At 37.1% G+C, this 16460-nt stretch overlaps 1 protein-coding gene across 1 annotated transcript; it reads left to right on the top strand.

Moving 5' to 3' along the window:
• Positions 1-524: 524 nt before the first annotated feature.
• LOC127839915 (collagen alpha-1(I) chain-like) lies at positions 525-15528 on the top strand. The gene is made up of 8 exons (XM_052368305.1): positions 525-531; positions 1245-1670; positions 3433-3552; positions 4838-5016; positions 7678-7827; positions 9509-9542; positions 10096-11007; positions 15341-15528. Exons 1-8 carry the CDS (start codon positions 525-527, stop codon positions 15526-15528), a joined length of 2016 nt encoding a protein of 671 aa, XP_052224265.1.
• The last annotated feature ends 932 nt before the right edge of the window (positions 15529-16460 follow it).

Here is a 16460-nt window from a genome sequence, read left to right as displayed (position 1 = left end):
TGAAATAACTGCACAGTTTTCGTATATCCGCACTCAGAACTAAGTAGCATGTATAAAGCACTGCATACTATACATCATATTATATCATAGCACATGCAAGGCATAGACACACAGTAGTTCACTAAGCTTGTAAAACAATACTTTCGTTCTTTTTAAAACAAAACAAAACTAATGCAAAAGGCAAGGCTTCATCACAGCTTTACATAAAAACGTAAATAATTGTAAGAAATCTCTATTTTTCTAGCGTCGTTTGTACAAACTGAAATTTATGCACTGGACCTGTAAAGCATGACTTTATAGATACTGAGATAAATGAACAGCACTTGAGTATTAAGTATATCTTTACACGTTATAAACGAACATCTTATCAAGCATGTCCTGCATTATAGATCTTAAAGTTGATTTTTTCATTTAATTTAAGTTACAAAACAACCTCTGTTTACATTTAGTATTTGTAACAACGATTGCATATTGATTACTGTCCTATTTATCGTGACAAAAACATGAACATTAAAACATTTAAAATGGAAGGTTTGTGCATAGGTATTAGTAATATACGTATATTCAATCAAAGCATATGAGCCTGTTCGATAATGCAAAAGAAATTCAATCATATATTTGCGTCCTTATACTTTTTTCACAGCTGGCCATACGTAAATCAACATTATTTATCAATATTAATCTAACATCGACACTCAGTTTGATATTCATTTTTATGGACTTAATTTTTAGCGAACCTATCAATGCGTTGAGTATAACAAAAAGGTAAAGATGGTAACATATTTTTTTCAAATTGAAAAATAAATAATACTGTTTTCAAAGTTGGATGAATAGTAAGCGTTCTTGGTAGGATTTTGGTTGCTGAATGTCGAATTTTCAGCATTGGGAGCTAGAATCAAGATTACTATACGTTTATATAGTTTTGTGATTTTCTCCATAATTATAATGAACAAGTTGAGGAAGTTAAAACCGTGTTAAGAAGGTTTGCAATATCGCCATTATATACTGGTGTTACAGTTTTTAACTTTATATTTTTCAAGCATCTACCCTTGTTACAGAAAAAGTTTGAAAGAAACTATCGTTCGTTTTCCCGTTTGATTGGTAAATTCCAACAAACCTCTGAACATAAGATAAATTGTGTAAGGCCTTATTTGCATAAATATCACGTAAAATAACGTCTAAATATTGTTCTTGATAACAAAGTCACATAATATATAAACTATTATGTTACACATGTGTTTCAGCCCAAAGAGGAGGCGGTCGATTCCGCTTCCAAAGGTTTGGTGGATTCCGCCCTCCCTTTTTTGAAGGTGGATTTATTGAGGGAGGAGGCTTCCCCGGAGGTCCCTTCGGAGGAGGTCCCGGTGGTCTATTTGGAGGGGGCCCCGTCATTCCCTTTAGAGATGGTCCCGGTGGCCTCTTCGGAGGCGGCCCAGGTGGTCCGGGAGGTCCTTTTGGGGGTGGTCCAGGGGGCCCATTTGCAAGAGGTCCAGGCGGTATATTTGGAGAGGGCCCCGGGGGTTTTGGGCCCCAGTTTGGAGGTGAGACGCTGACACAGGGAGGAAGCGGAGTTGGTGAAGGGGTAGCGAGCATTAACCCGTTTGAGAGGCAGATGACGTTCGAACAGATTCGTGAAATGAACGGCAACATGCCGGTGTTTGGCGGTGCAGGTAGACTCTATTGTTAACTACTAACAGTGATTTCCCTTTCACGTGTCTTTTTAATCACGGTTATGTCATAATTTTTATCATTTAATTAACAAATATAAGTTAATCTGTATACACATGCAATGAATGTAGCCGTTCGGTTAGTTTAAAAAAATAGCTTATTCATATCTAAATAAAAACAGGTAAAATTGCAATCAATAGTAACCAAATGATGCATTCAAACGACGAAAATGTTTGTTGCATAAATTTATTATTTTATAATATGTCCATGGTCTGTTTGTGAAAACATTTATAGGTTACAAGTTTATCAAATACACACTTGGTAAATATACATTTGAAATGTGTTCATGGCCAAACAACATTTTTAATAGCCTAGGGTATTGTAAATACCTTGTCCTAATTTTACTCTCTGTAGCCGGATAATCATAACGCAGTTTATAAACCCTAACGCAGTTTATAAACCCTAACGCAGTTTATAAACCCTAACGCAGTTTATAAACCCTAACGCAGTTTATAAACCCTAACGCAGTTTATAAACCCTAACGCAGTTAGAAAAATAGCTACGGGAAAGTTATTTAATTAATTATTAATTTATTTTCTTAATGTTTTAGATATTTTTTATTTTTGGAAGCTGATCAATTGCAATTGATTTGTTTCAACAAATAGTATGCAACATCGAGCATGTTGCAACACGGAAAAGTAAGGAACATGGCAAAAAAGGCAGTACAAAAATGTGTAAAAACAAATCATACAAAGTTAAATTAGATATAAAAAAAATACAAATAAACACAAAAATAGTTCCATTCTTGGCCCCAATGTCCGCCATGTTAAAACTGCGTTAGGGTTTATCAACTGCGTCAGAATAATCCTGGTACAGGTCGTGAACTTTGGATGAGGCAATGGTTGTCGCAGTACTCAATGTTTAATGCGGCGTCGCGTTAAAGGGAAACCACTCTGAGACATATTTAGTGAATTTATTATCATTAAGTTTAGATAGTGTATAGAGTATATTTGGATTAACATTGGTGTTATCGGATATTTAAATATCATTTATGTAGAATTTAGATCATTAAAAATGTACATAGTACATTATACAAATGAACAGATACGCTTCTAATACATGCATTGTTTAATGTAATAATTATGTCAACAATCACTTTAACAATAAATATATGTATGTAAACTTGGTATCGCATGAATAACATTTTATTATATTTTTAGATATTTTCTAACTTAATGGGCTTTGCCAATCTCTATTTAGTATCAAGTGAGTCGTTGCCTAGGTTCAAGATGTATATATTTATTTTATTGTCATAACAACATGTTTGAAAAGTCAAGTAATACGCGTAATATAAGAATAATAGAATTCAAATTCTTGTATCGAGGGTCATTTGAAACTAGGATGGATCGTGCAAGTCCTGTTCAGCTATTCGCAAAGCACTTAACGGAATATTTCACATCTAGTTTGCTACGTGAAGTATATTTTTTTACTTACGAAAGGTCACAACAGTAATCATTTTATTTATATTTACTTTTTTTCAATCATTATAATGTCAAGAAAACTAGACATGACATAGCCTTGTGAATTTTTGAAATTTGCTTTGTTTTATCCTAAGCAGCTTTGTGAATACGGGCCCAGGTTGTTATCTTTTAATATTGCTCTACACGGCGGCTTTGTTACCACGGGCCGTCGCGGTGAATAGCCCATACTATACTTTCAGATGTTATGTATAAGATTATAGTTTTTACCCCATGGTAAACGCAGGTATAGACCGCAGTGACGGAACCCGCTCGCTCGACGGGTGGGAAGGTAACCCAGCCACACTCGGCACCATGACCCCTAATAACTTCTCCCCGGTCCGATATCCCACCATCCTCGCGGCGAGTAACGCCAGCTCCTCGAGGATATTTCCGAATTTAGGGGCTCTCGATAATGATTTTAAACAAGAACTAGAACGCGCGATACAACTGGATGTGCGCTAAATTATACAGCGCGTAGCGGAGCTGAACAAGCAGATTGTGAGGATACAAAATGATACTGGATTGGACATAGCCAGTCCCCTCGTGGTGACGTTCCAGTCAAACTTTTTTAAGGTCGCAAACCGAATCCGGCGTCCCTAGCGTGTCTTCGTCGGTCGTTTCGTCTTCGGAGTATACTCAAAGCCTGAGCTCCACTCAGGCAGCGTCATCAAATGAATTACAAGAAGTTGTCCCGGTAGATAGTTCGAGTTTACAGCCAACTATTGGACAAACTGTAAGTTCCGACCCTGAAGTACAGAACAGTGACACTGGCTTGTGTGCAGCTGACCCACAAGTGTCGCAAACTAAATCCAGAGTCCCTAACGTGTCTTCGCCGGTCTTTTCATCATCGGCCTCTATGCCAAGTGTGAGCTCCGTGCAAGAAGCGCCAGCAAATGAATTACAAGTAGTTTCACCGGGTACCAGTTCGAGTTAACAGCAGACAGGTAGCGTTCAAAATATGTGGGTCGAACCTGACGTATATACGACTGACGCCAATCTGCCTATTTTTGTAACGTCGAGAACCGGAAAACGACCACCAAAATCACACGTGCGACCATTTAATGAAGCATCAGATTCTCCGTTCACATCATTGCCAGCGGGACAGAGGGGATCCACACATGGGTCTGTGCAAGCATCCTCAAATACACACCACACCGTAACAAAACTTCCGCAGGTTGTATCGAATACAAGACGCAGGGCAAATGACGTAACACAAGAAGCCATAAATACAAGAAAAAACACAAACCAATTATCAACGAAGTCAATAAACGCTGCACAAGACTTTATAGGTAAAGAACAACATACTAGAAACAGCGTACATGGCACAAGCTCACAACAAGTTGCATCAAATGCAAGAACCGCTGCACAAGAATTAACACAAGGACAACAGCTCTTCGAGAAAGTCCTACCATCAGTCGTTGTGCGCAATGGCCAGGCAACAGGCCTTCCGGTTGTCGAAGTGCGATCTACAAATAGGTTTCAGGCTATGCAAGCATCATCGGATACACACGACGCCGCAACAAAACTCCCGCAGGTGGTATTGAATACAAGGCGCTCGGCAAATGACGTAACACAAGAGGCATTTAAAACAAGAAAAAGCACAAATCATTTATCATCAAAGTCAATGCACGCTGCACAATACTTTATAGGTGCAGAACAACATACTAGACACGACACAAGCTCACGTCAAGTTGCATCAAAGGCAAGAAGCGGTGCACAAGAATTAACACAAGGACAACATCTCTTGGAGGAAGTCCTGCCATCAGTCGTTGTGCGCAATGCGCAGGCAACAGATCTTCCGGTTGTCGTGGTGCGACAACATCCACGGGTAAGACATCTGAGACGGCGATGAAGAGGAGCGATACGTAGAAACATTGAAACACGTTACGGGGGACACACCAAAACTCCAATAGGCTTTCCGTATGAGACGATGGCAGGTACTCTCTGTGAGGTACCGGCACTAAATACCTTCACTGGCATCACTTGTACTGCTTTAAGTATGCTGGGGTTTTCACTCGACACAGAGTGCTTCGCATTTACCTTGCTTTTGCACGTGTTTTTTCACTATTCACGCTCTTGTTTCAGTTCTCTACAACTGGTATATTCACTGCCATAATTGGTTGATATTGTAATAAAACTTACTCTCCGCGGAGAGGACATACCCGTTCCACTCCGCTTTTCACTCTGTCGGCACTTGATAGAGATTTCACGCACAGTGTCTCGTGCATTGTCTTTACGACCACTTTTTATTTACGGACAACTCGAATGTGCGTTTTACGCATAGCTTTTCAATAGTTGAAGTACTCAACTTATTGAATGGGGCTCTTGACACGCATTCAATGCTTTCCACTTTTCTCTCACGCGTGTAATGCTACGTGCATGCTGTCACTGCTTTGTCCCTATTATCACACGTGAGTAAGGATTCGGTGTCAAGTTCAGTAGAGCTTCGAGTTCTACATTCCGGTATACAGATAATTACCGGTTACATTCCTCTGGATTTGTAATATATTAGATGAGGTTTAGACTAACCCTTTCCCACTAAGAAGCAAAGTGAATACGGCTATGTGCAAACAGCATAAAACCAAAACAGCCTGCAATTAACTCGCATCACAGTCTGTTCAGGTTTTATGCTGTTTGCTGCTCACCAGTATCTAAGGTTAGGAGATGAAGCCTTATAAACTTGAACCTAGTAAGGAAGGTCTTAAATTAAATTTAACTTTCTATGGGACTACAAATGCGATCAAATACATATCTAAGTGTTAAAGAGCTAAACAAACGTCGAGGCTTGTCGATTCTTGTGCCGCGCCTCGTGTCTGATATTAAAACATACCAGGTACCTGTGCATCATATCGATATCAGTGTTGCAGTAGGATAATTTGCCATACCGGATACTTGACTCTGCAACGACCGCCCTTACATGTATCTTCTTCAATGTTGTCTCATCGTTCCCGATTGTGTATACTGTCACTTATGGTGTCACTGACGTGTCCCTTTCATCATGTAATGCATATGTAGCTATACGTGGTAGATATTTCCGAATGTTCACCTTTTCACTGTGCACGTGTACGTATTTTATGTGTGCTTATTTGCTAATCAATGTATATTTCCTCTCGTGCAATTAAAATATTGTCGTGTTTTGATTGACGTTTTGATGCCAAAATGTACCATGGCTTTTGCTGGTATGTACATTTATCGTTTTTACTTTCTTTATCACCACAATGGTCACATGTGATAAAGCATTAGAGACAAGGCCATGATCTCGACCATGAACAATATTTTAATAAAGTTAGATACTGTACCTTGCACAGAGGAAGTATGCACGATATATGTGCTACAGATCTATGTTTTACACGTTGTCTAGAGGAAATAGCAATATATTTAGCTAAGTTCTATGTGTTTCTTACATTTTGGTATTACATGCACGGTCTATATGATTTCTATGCTCACATTGGAGTAATGGAAACGGATCCGTGAGTTTTAAGCTTTGGTGTATTTTAAAAGCTCTTTTCACCAAAAATAATTAAATGTATTATTAATGACATCAGTTTTAGTAAACAGGGTGCTTATTTCAACGAAAACAATATCATTCATTGAAAATATGTATTATTTGACCCGTTTTCAATACGGTGTTTTTTTATAAATGTTTTTCGCAAATAGATTTCGACATAATTTTATTTTTACAAATGCCCATGAACTTCAATGCACGCCATACAATTCCTTATTGATCGTCACTGTCTAAAGCTTATTGCTTCCCAGCAACGCGTGTCGCATGGCCACGTGTTCTTATGCCCACTTCACATTACTTGACACATTTATTGTAATGTATTGGCACATATAGTTTTCACCGTAATGTCGAGTTTCGCACTACATCAATCTAGCGAATGTGGGCGGCGCTGTATTTGTAGTTGCATGTAAAGAGCATGTGCACGTACGCAAGTGTTTCGTTTACAGATTATTTTTGAAAAAAAAACAACACACTTTATGAAATATAGTAATGAAATGTATGCTAACAAAACATTCTTTTTTTTTAGTTTAAATGGCTAGGAAAATAAGTATAATAAAAAGCGCGATGTGCTTTAAAGCAAAAGCTTAATCACTTATAACTGTACCACTCGAGGTGTTTGTCATTTCCGGGTATTTTAAACGTCATTATAATAACATTTTCCTATTAAACGTTTTTCGATGAAAGGTTATCAACATACGAACCGATATGATGAAAACATATCTCCAGGAATGCTATTTGCCTTATATGTATTTAATGAACACATGCGCAATTCAAAGGGATTTTTTCATTTTTTTTTTCAAAATAAAATTTTGACAGCGTCACGGGTTGAAGCGGATGACAGAACATACAAACATCTTAAACTTTAGTCTCTCCGCCTTGGGTGATTAAGCGTGTTATCCCAATCCAAAATAATTGAATATATATGCTATCATTATATTATACTTATTTTAATTGTTAAATTGTATTTCCCTGACTGTAACAGAGGGTGGGGTAGGTGGAGTGTTCGGACAGGCAGGCGGTCCGGGTGGTGCCGACGCCCAGTTCGCAGATCCAGTTACAGGCCGCCCTATGCAGGTCATACCGACAGGGGTCGCCACCGCGGTGCGCCAGGCCCGCACTGGGGGACCATTCGGGGTGAGTAAAAATAATGAATTAGAACATTTTCATATAGGTTTCAATATAGTATATTCGCGAACTATACCTTAAGTGTATGCAATTATAGAAGTGCAAGGTTGACATTTGCTTTACGTTTTAATGAACTGACTTATTTGTGATCAATTAGGGTAAACAAGATAAAATATATATATAGGTCGCAGTGTAATGTGAAAATGTTTTTTAGTAACTGGTCTTCCGTTACCAAAGTAAGTGTGTATAGTCTTTTCTTGTTTAAAAAATGCATCTGAAATTTAAATATCATGCCGCACAGTATTTTCCAATATCTTGTCTAATTAACACAGTACTGCAATAACTATTAAAGTGAGCATATACGATTTAAATGTCAATATTGCATTATCACAATCTTAAAGGAAAATTGTCATGTTTCTAACGGCAAAAGCTAGTTCATAAGTAATATTTCCTAAATAGATTGAAATCATCAACAACAAAAGTTTGATCCCAAAATAACGATGATTTTGTTAAACGGCAATTTCCGTAAACAAATCGGGTATTTCTGTCACCTTTTTGGTGGTCAAGTAGACATTTCCCAACACGCATGACAGGAAACTTGTTCATTGTTATTTTGCAAATGGAGTTTGGACTCTAACGCGCTTAGCGTCAACTTTGACCATCAATATCGTATTATTTTGTGATTGGTTTTCTTTTTCTAAAGTTGTATTAAAAGCGTGTGAAGGTCCTCAGTAACTCGTAAATTCACTCATTGGTTTCCATAACTTAAAATGCTTTTTATGTTCTGACATTGGGCTACAGAAAATTTAATGTTAGTAGAAACGTGATTATGAATCATTATGATGTTATGTAGTTTTCATAACGCCCTCATTTTGATCAGCATGTATGCATAAATGGTTAGGTCACACAAAAGTTATTCGAAGAGTTCGCTTATTATTAAGGCTAATGTGTGAATCAGTAAGAAAGCTATGAAAAGGACAAGTCTATTTCAACTTATAACAAAATCAGGCGATTGGTCACTTCAACAATAATATTATGAGGGCTTGCAAGTATCAAGTATTTTTCCTCAACTTGAAACAAATAAGTACTGTATGTTTACTTTCGTAAACCCACATTTAACACAAATAAAGTAATGTTTACGACACAGATTGATAACATACATTGTAAAATGCAATAAAACTATTTTTTATAATATAAATATAATTTGCTAACACCATTCAGTATGCTATATTAAAATATTTACAATCAAATATAATATGCTAAGGGTTTTGTGCATGGACTGTTATTATTAACATGGCATTCATAAACAATGAACAGCTTGTCATTTAACAGTAATGATAGTTATCTGCATTTATATTAAGGTCACAAAGAGAATGATTGCTGTCTTACTTTTTTAACTTTTATGAATATCCATGGCAACCAACCAAGGAAGATCTCAAATTAAGTTTATATAACGTATAGAAACAATTTTGCTTCTGCGGTAAATGCGATTAAAACTGTCGTTATTGGCGTAAAGTTGTTAATTCACATGAAATGTAATCTAAAATAGTGCACGAAGAAATACATAAAGAATGCACGTTTAAATGTAATAAACATTCGCTGATTACTCGAGCGAATTTTTGTTTATTTACAATTTACTTGTCGATTTTAATATACAATATTTCAGACAATGTTATGTTTTGTCTTTCAGGAGGGCGGAGTTCAAGGTCAGGAAGTTCAGCCAGGTAAATAAATATGGAAACAACCGGGTGTAATGAATTTGCGTAAACTGTCGTCCAAGATAAGCACGTGCAGTTCGCACAGGCCAATCAGGAAATACACTCTCTGCCTTGACACAATTTCCTCTAAGGAGTGACTTCCTTTAAAGGGACCGTCATTCACAAACGACGGAAAAAGAAAAGTTCTAAAATACCGTGTTTTTCTTTTTACAATTATTAGTTTATGTTGATAAAAATATCACGACTGGTATATTATGATAATGACGGTCCCTTTAAACGAAAATGCAATTTATGCGGTGACTGCGTTTCTGATAAGAAAGTGTGGACTGTACAGGCTAATCTGGGATAACACTTTACGCACATGCATTAAGCATTATTTTCCCAAAGCGAGGTTGAAATAGATTGTATTTTGTTATAAACGATATTGCTTTGATCATCGTTAAACATGTTTTGAATATCTATTTCACGTTAAATGTTATTAGCTTGTATGAATATCTTGGTTTCGTAATAAAATATGATAATTGAATACATTTAACTTTTTCATGAATATTGTCGATAGGATTTGGACAAGGCGGGGTTCAAGGTGAATTTGGAGGGGGTCAAGGAGGACAGCGGTTTGGTCAGGGCGGCGAAGCTAACTTCGGTGGAGCAAACAACCCGCCCGGTGTATTTGGCCCTCAAAATGAATTTGGGCCACAGGGGGGATTCGGACAACGGGGCGGTTTCGGACAAAATATCGGTTTTGGGCCACAAGGCGGTTTTGGACCGTTCGGACCCCAAGGTGGATTCGGTCCAACATTTGAGTTCGGACCACAGGGCGGTTTTGCACCCAACAACGCTTTTGGACCCCAAGGGGGATTCGGGCAACAAGGAGGATTTGGTCAACCAGGTGGTTTTGGGCCCCAAGGGCCCGGTGGGCCCCAAGGACCCGGTGGGCCCCAAGGACGCGGTGGGCCCCAAGTAGAATTCGGCCAACCAGGGGGTTTTGGCCAACCAGGTGGTTTTGGACCACAAGGACCAGGTGGGCCTCAAGGGGAATTCGGCCAACAAGGAGGATTTGGCCAACCAGGTGGATTTGGGCCGCAAGGTCAACGTGGAACACAAGTAGAAATCGGACCGCAAGGAGGATTTGGACCACAAGGGGAATTCGGAGTGCAAGGAGGTTTTGGTACTCAGGGAAGATTTGGACCCCAAGGAGCAGGCGGCATTCAAGGCGACTTTGGAACGCAAGCAGGGTTTGGGCAGCAAGGAGGTTTTGGAGCGCAAGGAGGATTTGGAGCGGAAGGAGGATTTGGGCCTCAAGGCTTAAATGAAGTCAACCAGCAGGGTGCCTTCAACCAACAAGGCAATAATGGGCAAGGTTTTACCCAGCAAGGTGGGTTTGGCCAACAAAATAATCAGCAGGGCTTCACACAACCGGATTTCCCAAGCGGCGGCGGGCAAACAAGTTCGGGCTCTTCATTCAGCAGACGTAAGTATAAGATAAGCTAAACATTTGCGTTGTAGTAGAAAATATATTTCAAATATATAGTATTCGAATATTGCATTCTTATTATCATTTAAAAGGTGGGGTTAAAAACCACTACATGCATATTAAAATCACTGCATGAAGAATCCATGTCGGTCAATACTGCACCGATGCTCATTTTATTAATCAATTATTTTTTACGATCAAGGATAAAACAAAAAAAAACTGACTATAGATTATCTTTAATTAAAGCTTAACGACACTTTAAAGTAATAACTTAAATTTCTTGATACACATGTATGTAAAGTAGTAGAGCTCAGATATAAGACATTCTCGAAAGTCAGTGTAATTGCGTTTTTCCGTTATTCGTAAAAAGTAATGTAACCTTTCTATGTATTCCTTTAGATACTGGAATAGTATGCGCATAGTTTATCTACATTCGCCATGAAAAACATTACAGATACCTATGCCTACGTGTATCAGTGCATCTTGTCGGTCAATAAAAGCTGGACTGTTTCTCCAAGATTTTAACTGAAATGCCTTAATAATGAGCGCAAACTTGAGTACAAAGGCTTTCGGATTATGTCTTTCAAAGCTCGACCGACAAGTTGAAGTTTTACAATTAATTTTCGTATTTTAGTAAATATAGCGCGATAATAATCTTTATATGTCTGGCATTAAAATAATACTAACGACTCTTAAATTTAAAAAAAGTTATGTATACTCGTACGAGTTAAACTTCTTTGAATGGTGCATCATAATTTACATATTCTGTATAGTGTTTATTAAGTCGAGTTCCAGAACGCACAATAATCCCCCAAACTGTTCTCTTGACCAGTAAGCATGCAGAAAGCAGTTGTACGTCAACAGCACTTGTTACAATGTCGCCGTCATAATAAGCGGACGCGTTCATGCCCTTGCTAATCCCTCGTTGCAAAAAATAATAGCTATAGTGAAATTGCATAAGATGCTAAACGACAATGGACCTCTTCCCAAAATATAAAATGGCCATAGTTTGGCATCCACTTGCTTCATTATTATGAAAGCGTACAGTTGGTTACCATTTTTACATCATTTGAGTCGTGTTCTGAGAAAACCGGGCATAATGCATGTGCGGAAAGTGTCGTCCCAGATTAGCCTGTGCAGTCCGCACAGGCTAATCAGGGACGACATTTTACGCTTTTAAGACATTTTTCGTTTAAATGAAGTCTCTTCTTAGCAAAAATCCAATTTAGTCGGAAAGTGTCACGGACAGGCTAATCTAGGACGACACTTTACGCACATTTTGTTGTGTTATCCGTTGACGAATTTCAGTGCAACAAGGGATTGTCAGCCCAGCAGACCCCGGCAGAATGGTGTCCGCTTCCGGTTAGACTTTATTCGTTTTTAACTACCACCATACCAGTGTCATCGTCCTAACCCACATGCGTCACTGGTCCAGTCGGTCTACTTTTGGCGTACCATTCCTTTTTATCAAATTCATTTCTTGGTTGTTCAATGCGACATGATAATAAACGTGTTTGTTTCTGATTACCCGACTTACAGTGGCTTTTCGTTCCGACCACAAAACTCCATAAATAAAAAAATCTTAAAATTAAATGTTTAAGCTATTTATGTAATAGCATTCACTAACAAATTAAGGTTTAAATGGGAATTGCCAACATGTCTAAAATATTGCAGTTCGAAGTTTGCGAAAAACACTGAATACAATTATATTCTTACACAATTTATTACCTACCTACATACCCACTTTAGATTCATTCAAAACACACATTTTTGCGCCTTATTTAATGCAACATAACGTACAAGCAACTCATTTTACAGTTTGGTTTGGAGAATGCAGGTCGATACGTTAGGGATTTGCAGATCCCATTTTGGGAAAAGATGCGTAGTTTAAAATATGACCCGCGTCATGCGAAAATGGGTCTTGTGTCAAATGCTCAGGCTGTTCTGGAGCTACGCTGGCCGCTCGAGGGATCACGAATAAGAGTTCGCGATTGCACAGGCGGGTCTGGAGCAACGCTGGCCGCATAAGACATAAGAAACATTTTTGCATGACGTGAGTCATATTGGGTCAGCACCGTAGTGCTGTTGTAAATCTCGAATAATCTTGTGATTAAATTGCAACCCACCAAACTCTGAATCGGTGTTTATTTATAAATCCAGATCGGGACTCGTTTCTTAAACAGTTCATATTAATATTTTTCTAAAATATGCGATGTAGAATTAAAACAAATCATCAAGGTAACCATATAACACCGACGCTTTGTAGAAAGAGATTTTATCAAGATTTCAGAATTTAAATACTAGTACTCAAAATAATGTTCGGATCATCGTTATGTATGGCTTAATTAACATCGCTTTGGCGTCATGATACGAAACTATTCAATGAATTGGTAATACAACTTCATTATTAGTTTTATACCAATCAGAACTCAACTACGGTACTTATTTATAACTCAAAGGCGAAAATAACTTTTAATCGTAACAACTTATCATTGAAAACATGATATTTATATAGTTTTCTTTTAAAATTTTATAAAACATCATCGTACTTTAATTTATACGCATCGGTATCAAATAATTTTTGTTACCGCTAAATAACGTTCAATCGAAAAAGATCCATCTATAAAAATATTGATAGATTTTTGGTATATCTTACCAAGCCCTCTATTCCTACGCGCAATACATAGCATTTTTATTTATGCTGTAACTCGGTATGTATTCGCCGCACATGAGAATCAGTACAGTTTCGACCTATATGATGCACTGATTCTTCATGAACGCTTTTACATATACATTTAGTGGTATTGATCCCATTATTATTCCATCATTACTTCTGCATTGACGAAATATCACCCCGTGGTGTGTACGTAAATCAGGATGTTCCCATGTTGTAAAGACCATATACTCACTTTGTTAATTCCATGACGTCATATGATTTTGTTGACCGACTGACAAACGCGAAACTACAGACAATGGTTAAAGATACTGGTAAAAGATTAAACTTCTCAGCACGGTTAGATAAAATTGGTAAAAGAAGCACTTTATTAATATACTTAAAAGTCCAGGGAACTGTTGATGATTGCGGGCCGTGATCAGTTTGCTATAGTAAATGGGTTGCTATGGTTACGGAGTTTCATGCAGAAGAAAGGCATCAGACGCGACGAAACTTGTGAGTTGTTTAAACCACACATGTTTAAGGTACAAGATACTTTATTTTTCTTTAAAGGAAAATAAGTCGTGTTTTTTTATATTTATTTGGTAAAACAATCAACAATATCACGAAATATCACAAAATAGTTGTATTCAACTGAGATTTAAAACATATTTTTCAACTTAGCAAGTCTCTATGGGTTTATATAAAACGTTTACAGAGGCGGCATATTTTTGCATTTCATATTCAGACACTTTTAATTGCACATTCACCAAAAAAATAATGAAAACTTACAAACTGTTTGTGAAAAATCTATTTTTTAAACTTCAATTAGGTCTTTGAATTAAGATTAAAAGTACGCGATGGTTCCTTAAAATACATACACTCATACAAAAATGTAAACAATAATCACAAAAAGTTTGAAAAAGTAATATTTTCCTGTAAAATTGAAAAGTTCAACATAAACGTTTTGCTGATAGATAACTACACATAAATGAAGTGGCACTCTTCTGTACGATATAACATCTTTGTATGTCGTGAATTAAATAAAACTTTCAAAGTTAAAAAAAAATATATTTAGTCTTTTTTACACATTTTTTAAAATATAAATTAAGCGAACACCCTATATAACAAAAATTATATCTCAAAAAAGGAAAATGGCACGAAAATCATATTATCGTCATAATTAGGGGGCACTTACTTAATTTCAAATTTATATCAAATAATATTTTTATGAAAAAGCAAAATGTATGTAAATTACATGAACATTACTGGGTATCTTACGCGAAGTATGCCACCATGCTTTCGTGAACTTTACCCTTATCAGTGAATACTTGATATTCATTACGCATTGAGTAGCACGGTCATGAATAATAAACACGACGTTTATTCAACGTCGACCTTACCAAATCGTGTGCTCGTATATTAATTACGGATTCGCAGCATGCATTTTTTTGCAAATGCGTTCTGTTTATCATCAACATAGTTAATACGCCACTGAACATAATGACATTTACGTGTATTTCAAGGATATGTATATATATTTACGGTGATATTAAAATTATATGTGTTTATGAAAATATTGTATAGTATTAAATGCTAAATGAACTATATAGTCATGGATATTTTTCAATAAAATGTCCCTAATTTTATCCTCATTAGTTTTACATTGATTGCCAGCTGACAGTGGAGCCAACAGACCTAACTCCGTGACAACCGGAAGTGGTACCGGGGCGCCCGGAACCCCGGGAGGGCCGGACCTGGTGGTACTACAGATGGAGGACCTTAGGGACCCTAACAACCTTCCCGCCATCATCCGGACCCTTTCCAACATAGCTGGTGTTCAGCCAGACAACTTCACTCCGTAAGAAAACTGTATTTAAAGTGACAGTTCGTATGGTTAAATTTGTGACTGTTTCAAAATTCAGCAATTATGTGAGAGAGTTTTTAAAAGCACCGGTAGCTGTTATGTTGCATTCGTGTGTAATGCATATTCTAACATTTACTCGCTGATCTCTTTTGTGGGCAAACAATTAATGTTATAAGCCGACAAATTGCATCAAATAAAAGTAAGTTTCAGCCCGAAATTCAGCATTTGTATATTATATATTAAATTAAATCGCAAAAGGCATTCATAAAAGTTTTGTATATGCTTATAAACGATTTCTGTAAATAGCGCCTTGTGGTTTAATTCCTCCTCATTAGATCTTAAAGCGTTTTTTAATTGTCTGATTAACAACGATGAAGCGAAATACGTTTTCTTAAATATTACATAACGGTGTGGATACAGGAAACGTATTGATGCGCGCTTAGTCAACTTATGTAAATTGTAACAAATTTTGCGCTGGATGAATACCATAATATATCATAATCTTACTTTGCATACTCATATCGTTCGTTGTCTTATTTCAGGCCAATATAGTTTAATGGACAACGCAATAGAATTTATACCAAGCAGACGATTTCTGACAGCACGTGTCATGCGATGACATTGATAGGCTTTTCATATGCAACTCACGGACTTAATGTGTAAAAACGTAAACAAGTACACGAATTCTCAACTTAAGTAAACAACGAAACGACAAAATATTAATGAATGTTGATTTTGCTTTATTTATTACGTTGTTGAATTTACTAAGTCCGCAACCTATCTTCTCGTTTTGAAACTTGTTATTAATCAAAATCATTGTGAAAGTCTGTGTACATGTGTTTGTTATAATATTACAACTTTCTATATGCCAATATTTTTTCTACGCGATTATTATATTTTTGCTCTTTTATATTTGGACTGTTAGAGATA

The sequence above is a fragment of the Dreissena polymorpha genome, chromosome 7, assembly GCF_020536995.1.
Source record: "Dreissena polymorpha isolate Duluth1 chromosome 7, UMN_Dpol_1.0, whole genome shotgun sequence".
In the NCBI taxonomy this organism is placed as follows: Eukaryota; Metazoa; Mollusca; class Bivalvia; order Myida; family Dreissenidae; genus Dreissena; species Dreissena polymorpha.
Note: the sequence above shows the minus strand (reverse complement) of the source record. Positions and strands in the feature narration are given on the sequence as shown.

Excerpts from the sequence above, each read along its gene's own strand:
- LOC127839915 (XM_052368305.1), top strand. Across the intron at positions 1,671-3,432 it reads GCCGGTGTTTGGCGGTGCAG|GTATAGACCGCAGTGACGGA; the intron begins GTAGACTCTATT and ends TGGTAAACGCAG. Across the intron at positions 3,553-4,837 it reads TCCCACCATCCTCGCGGCGA|GTGCAGAACAACATACTAGA; the intron begins GTAACGCCAGCT and ends AATACTTTATAG.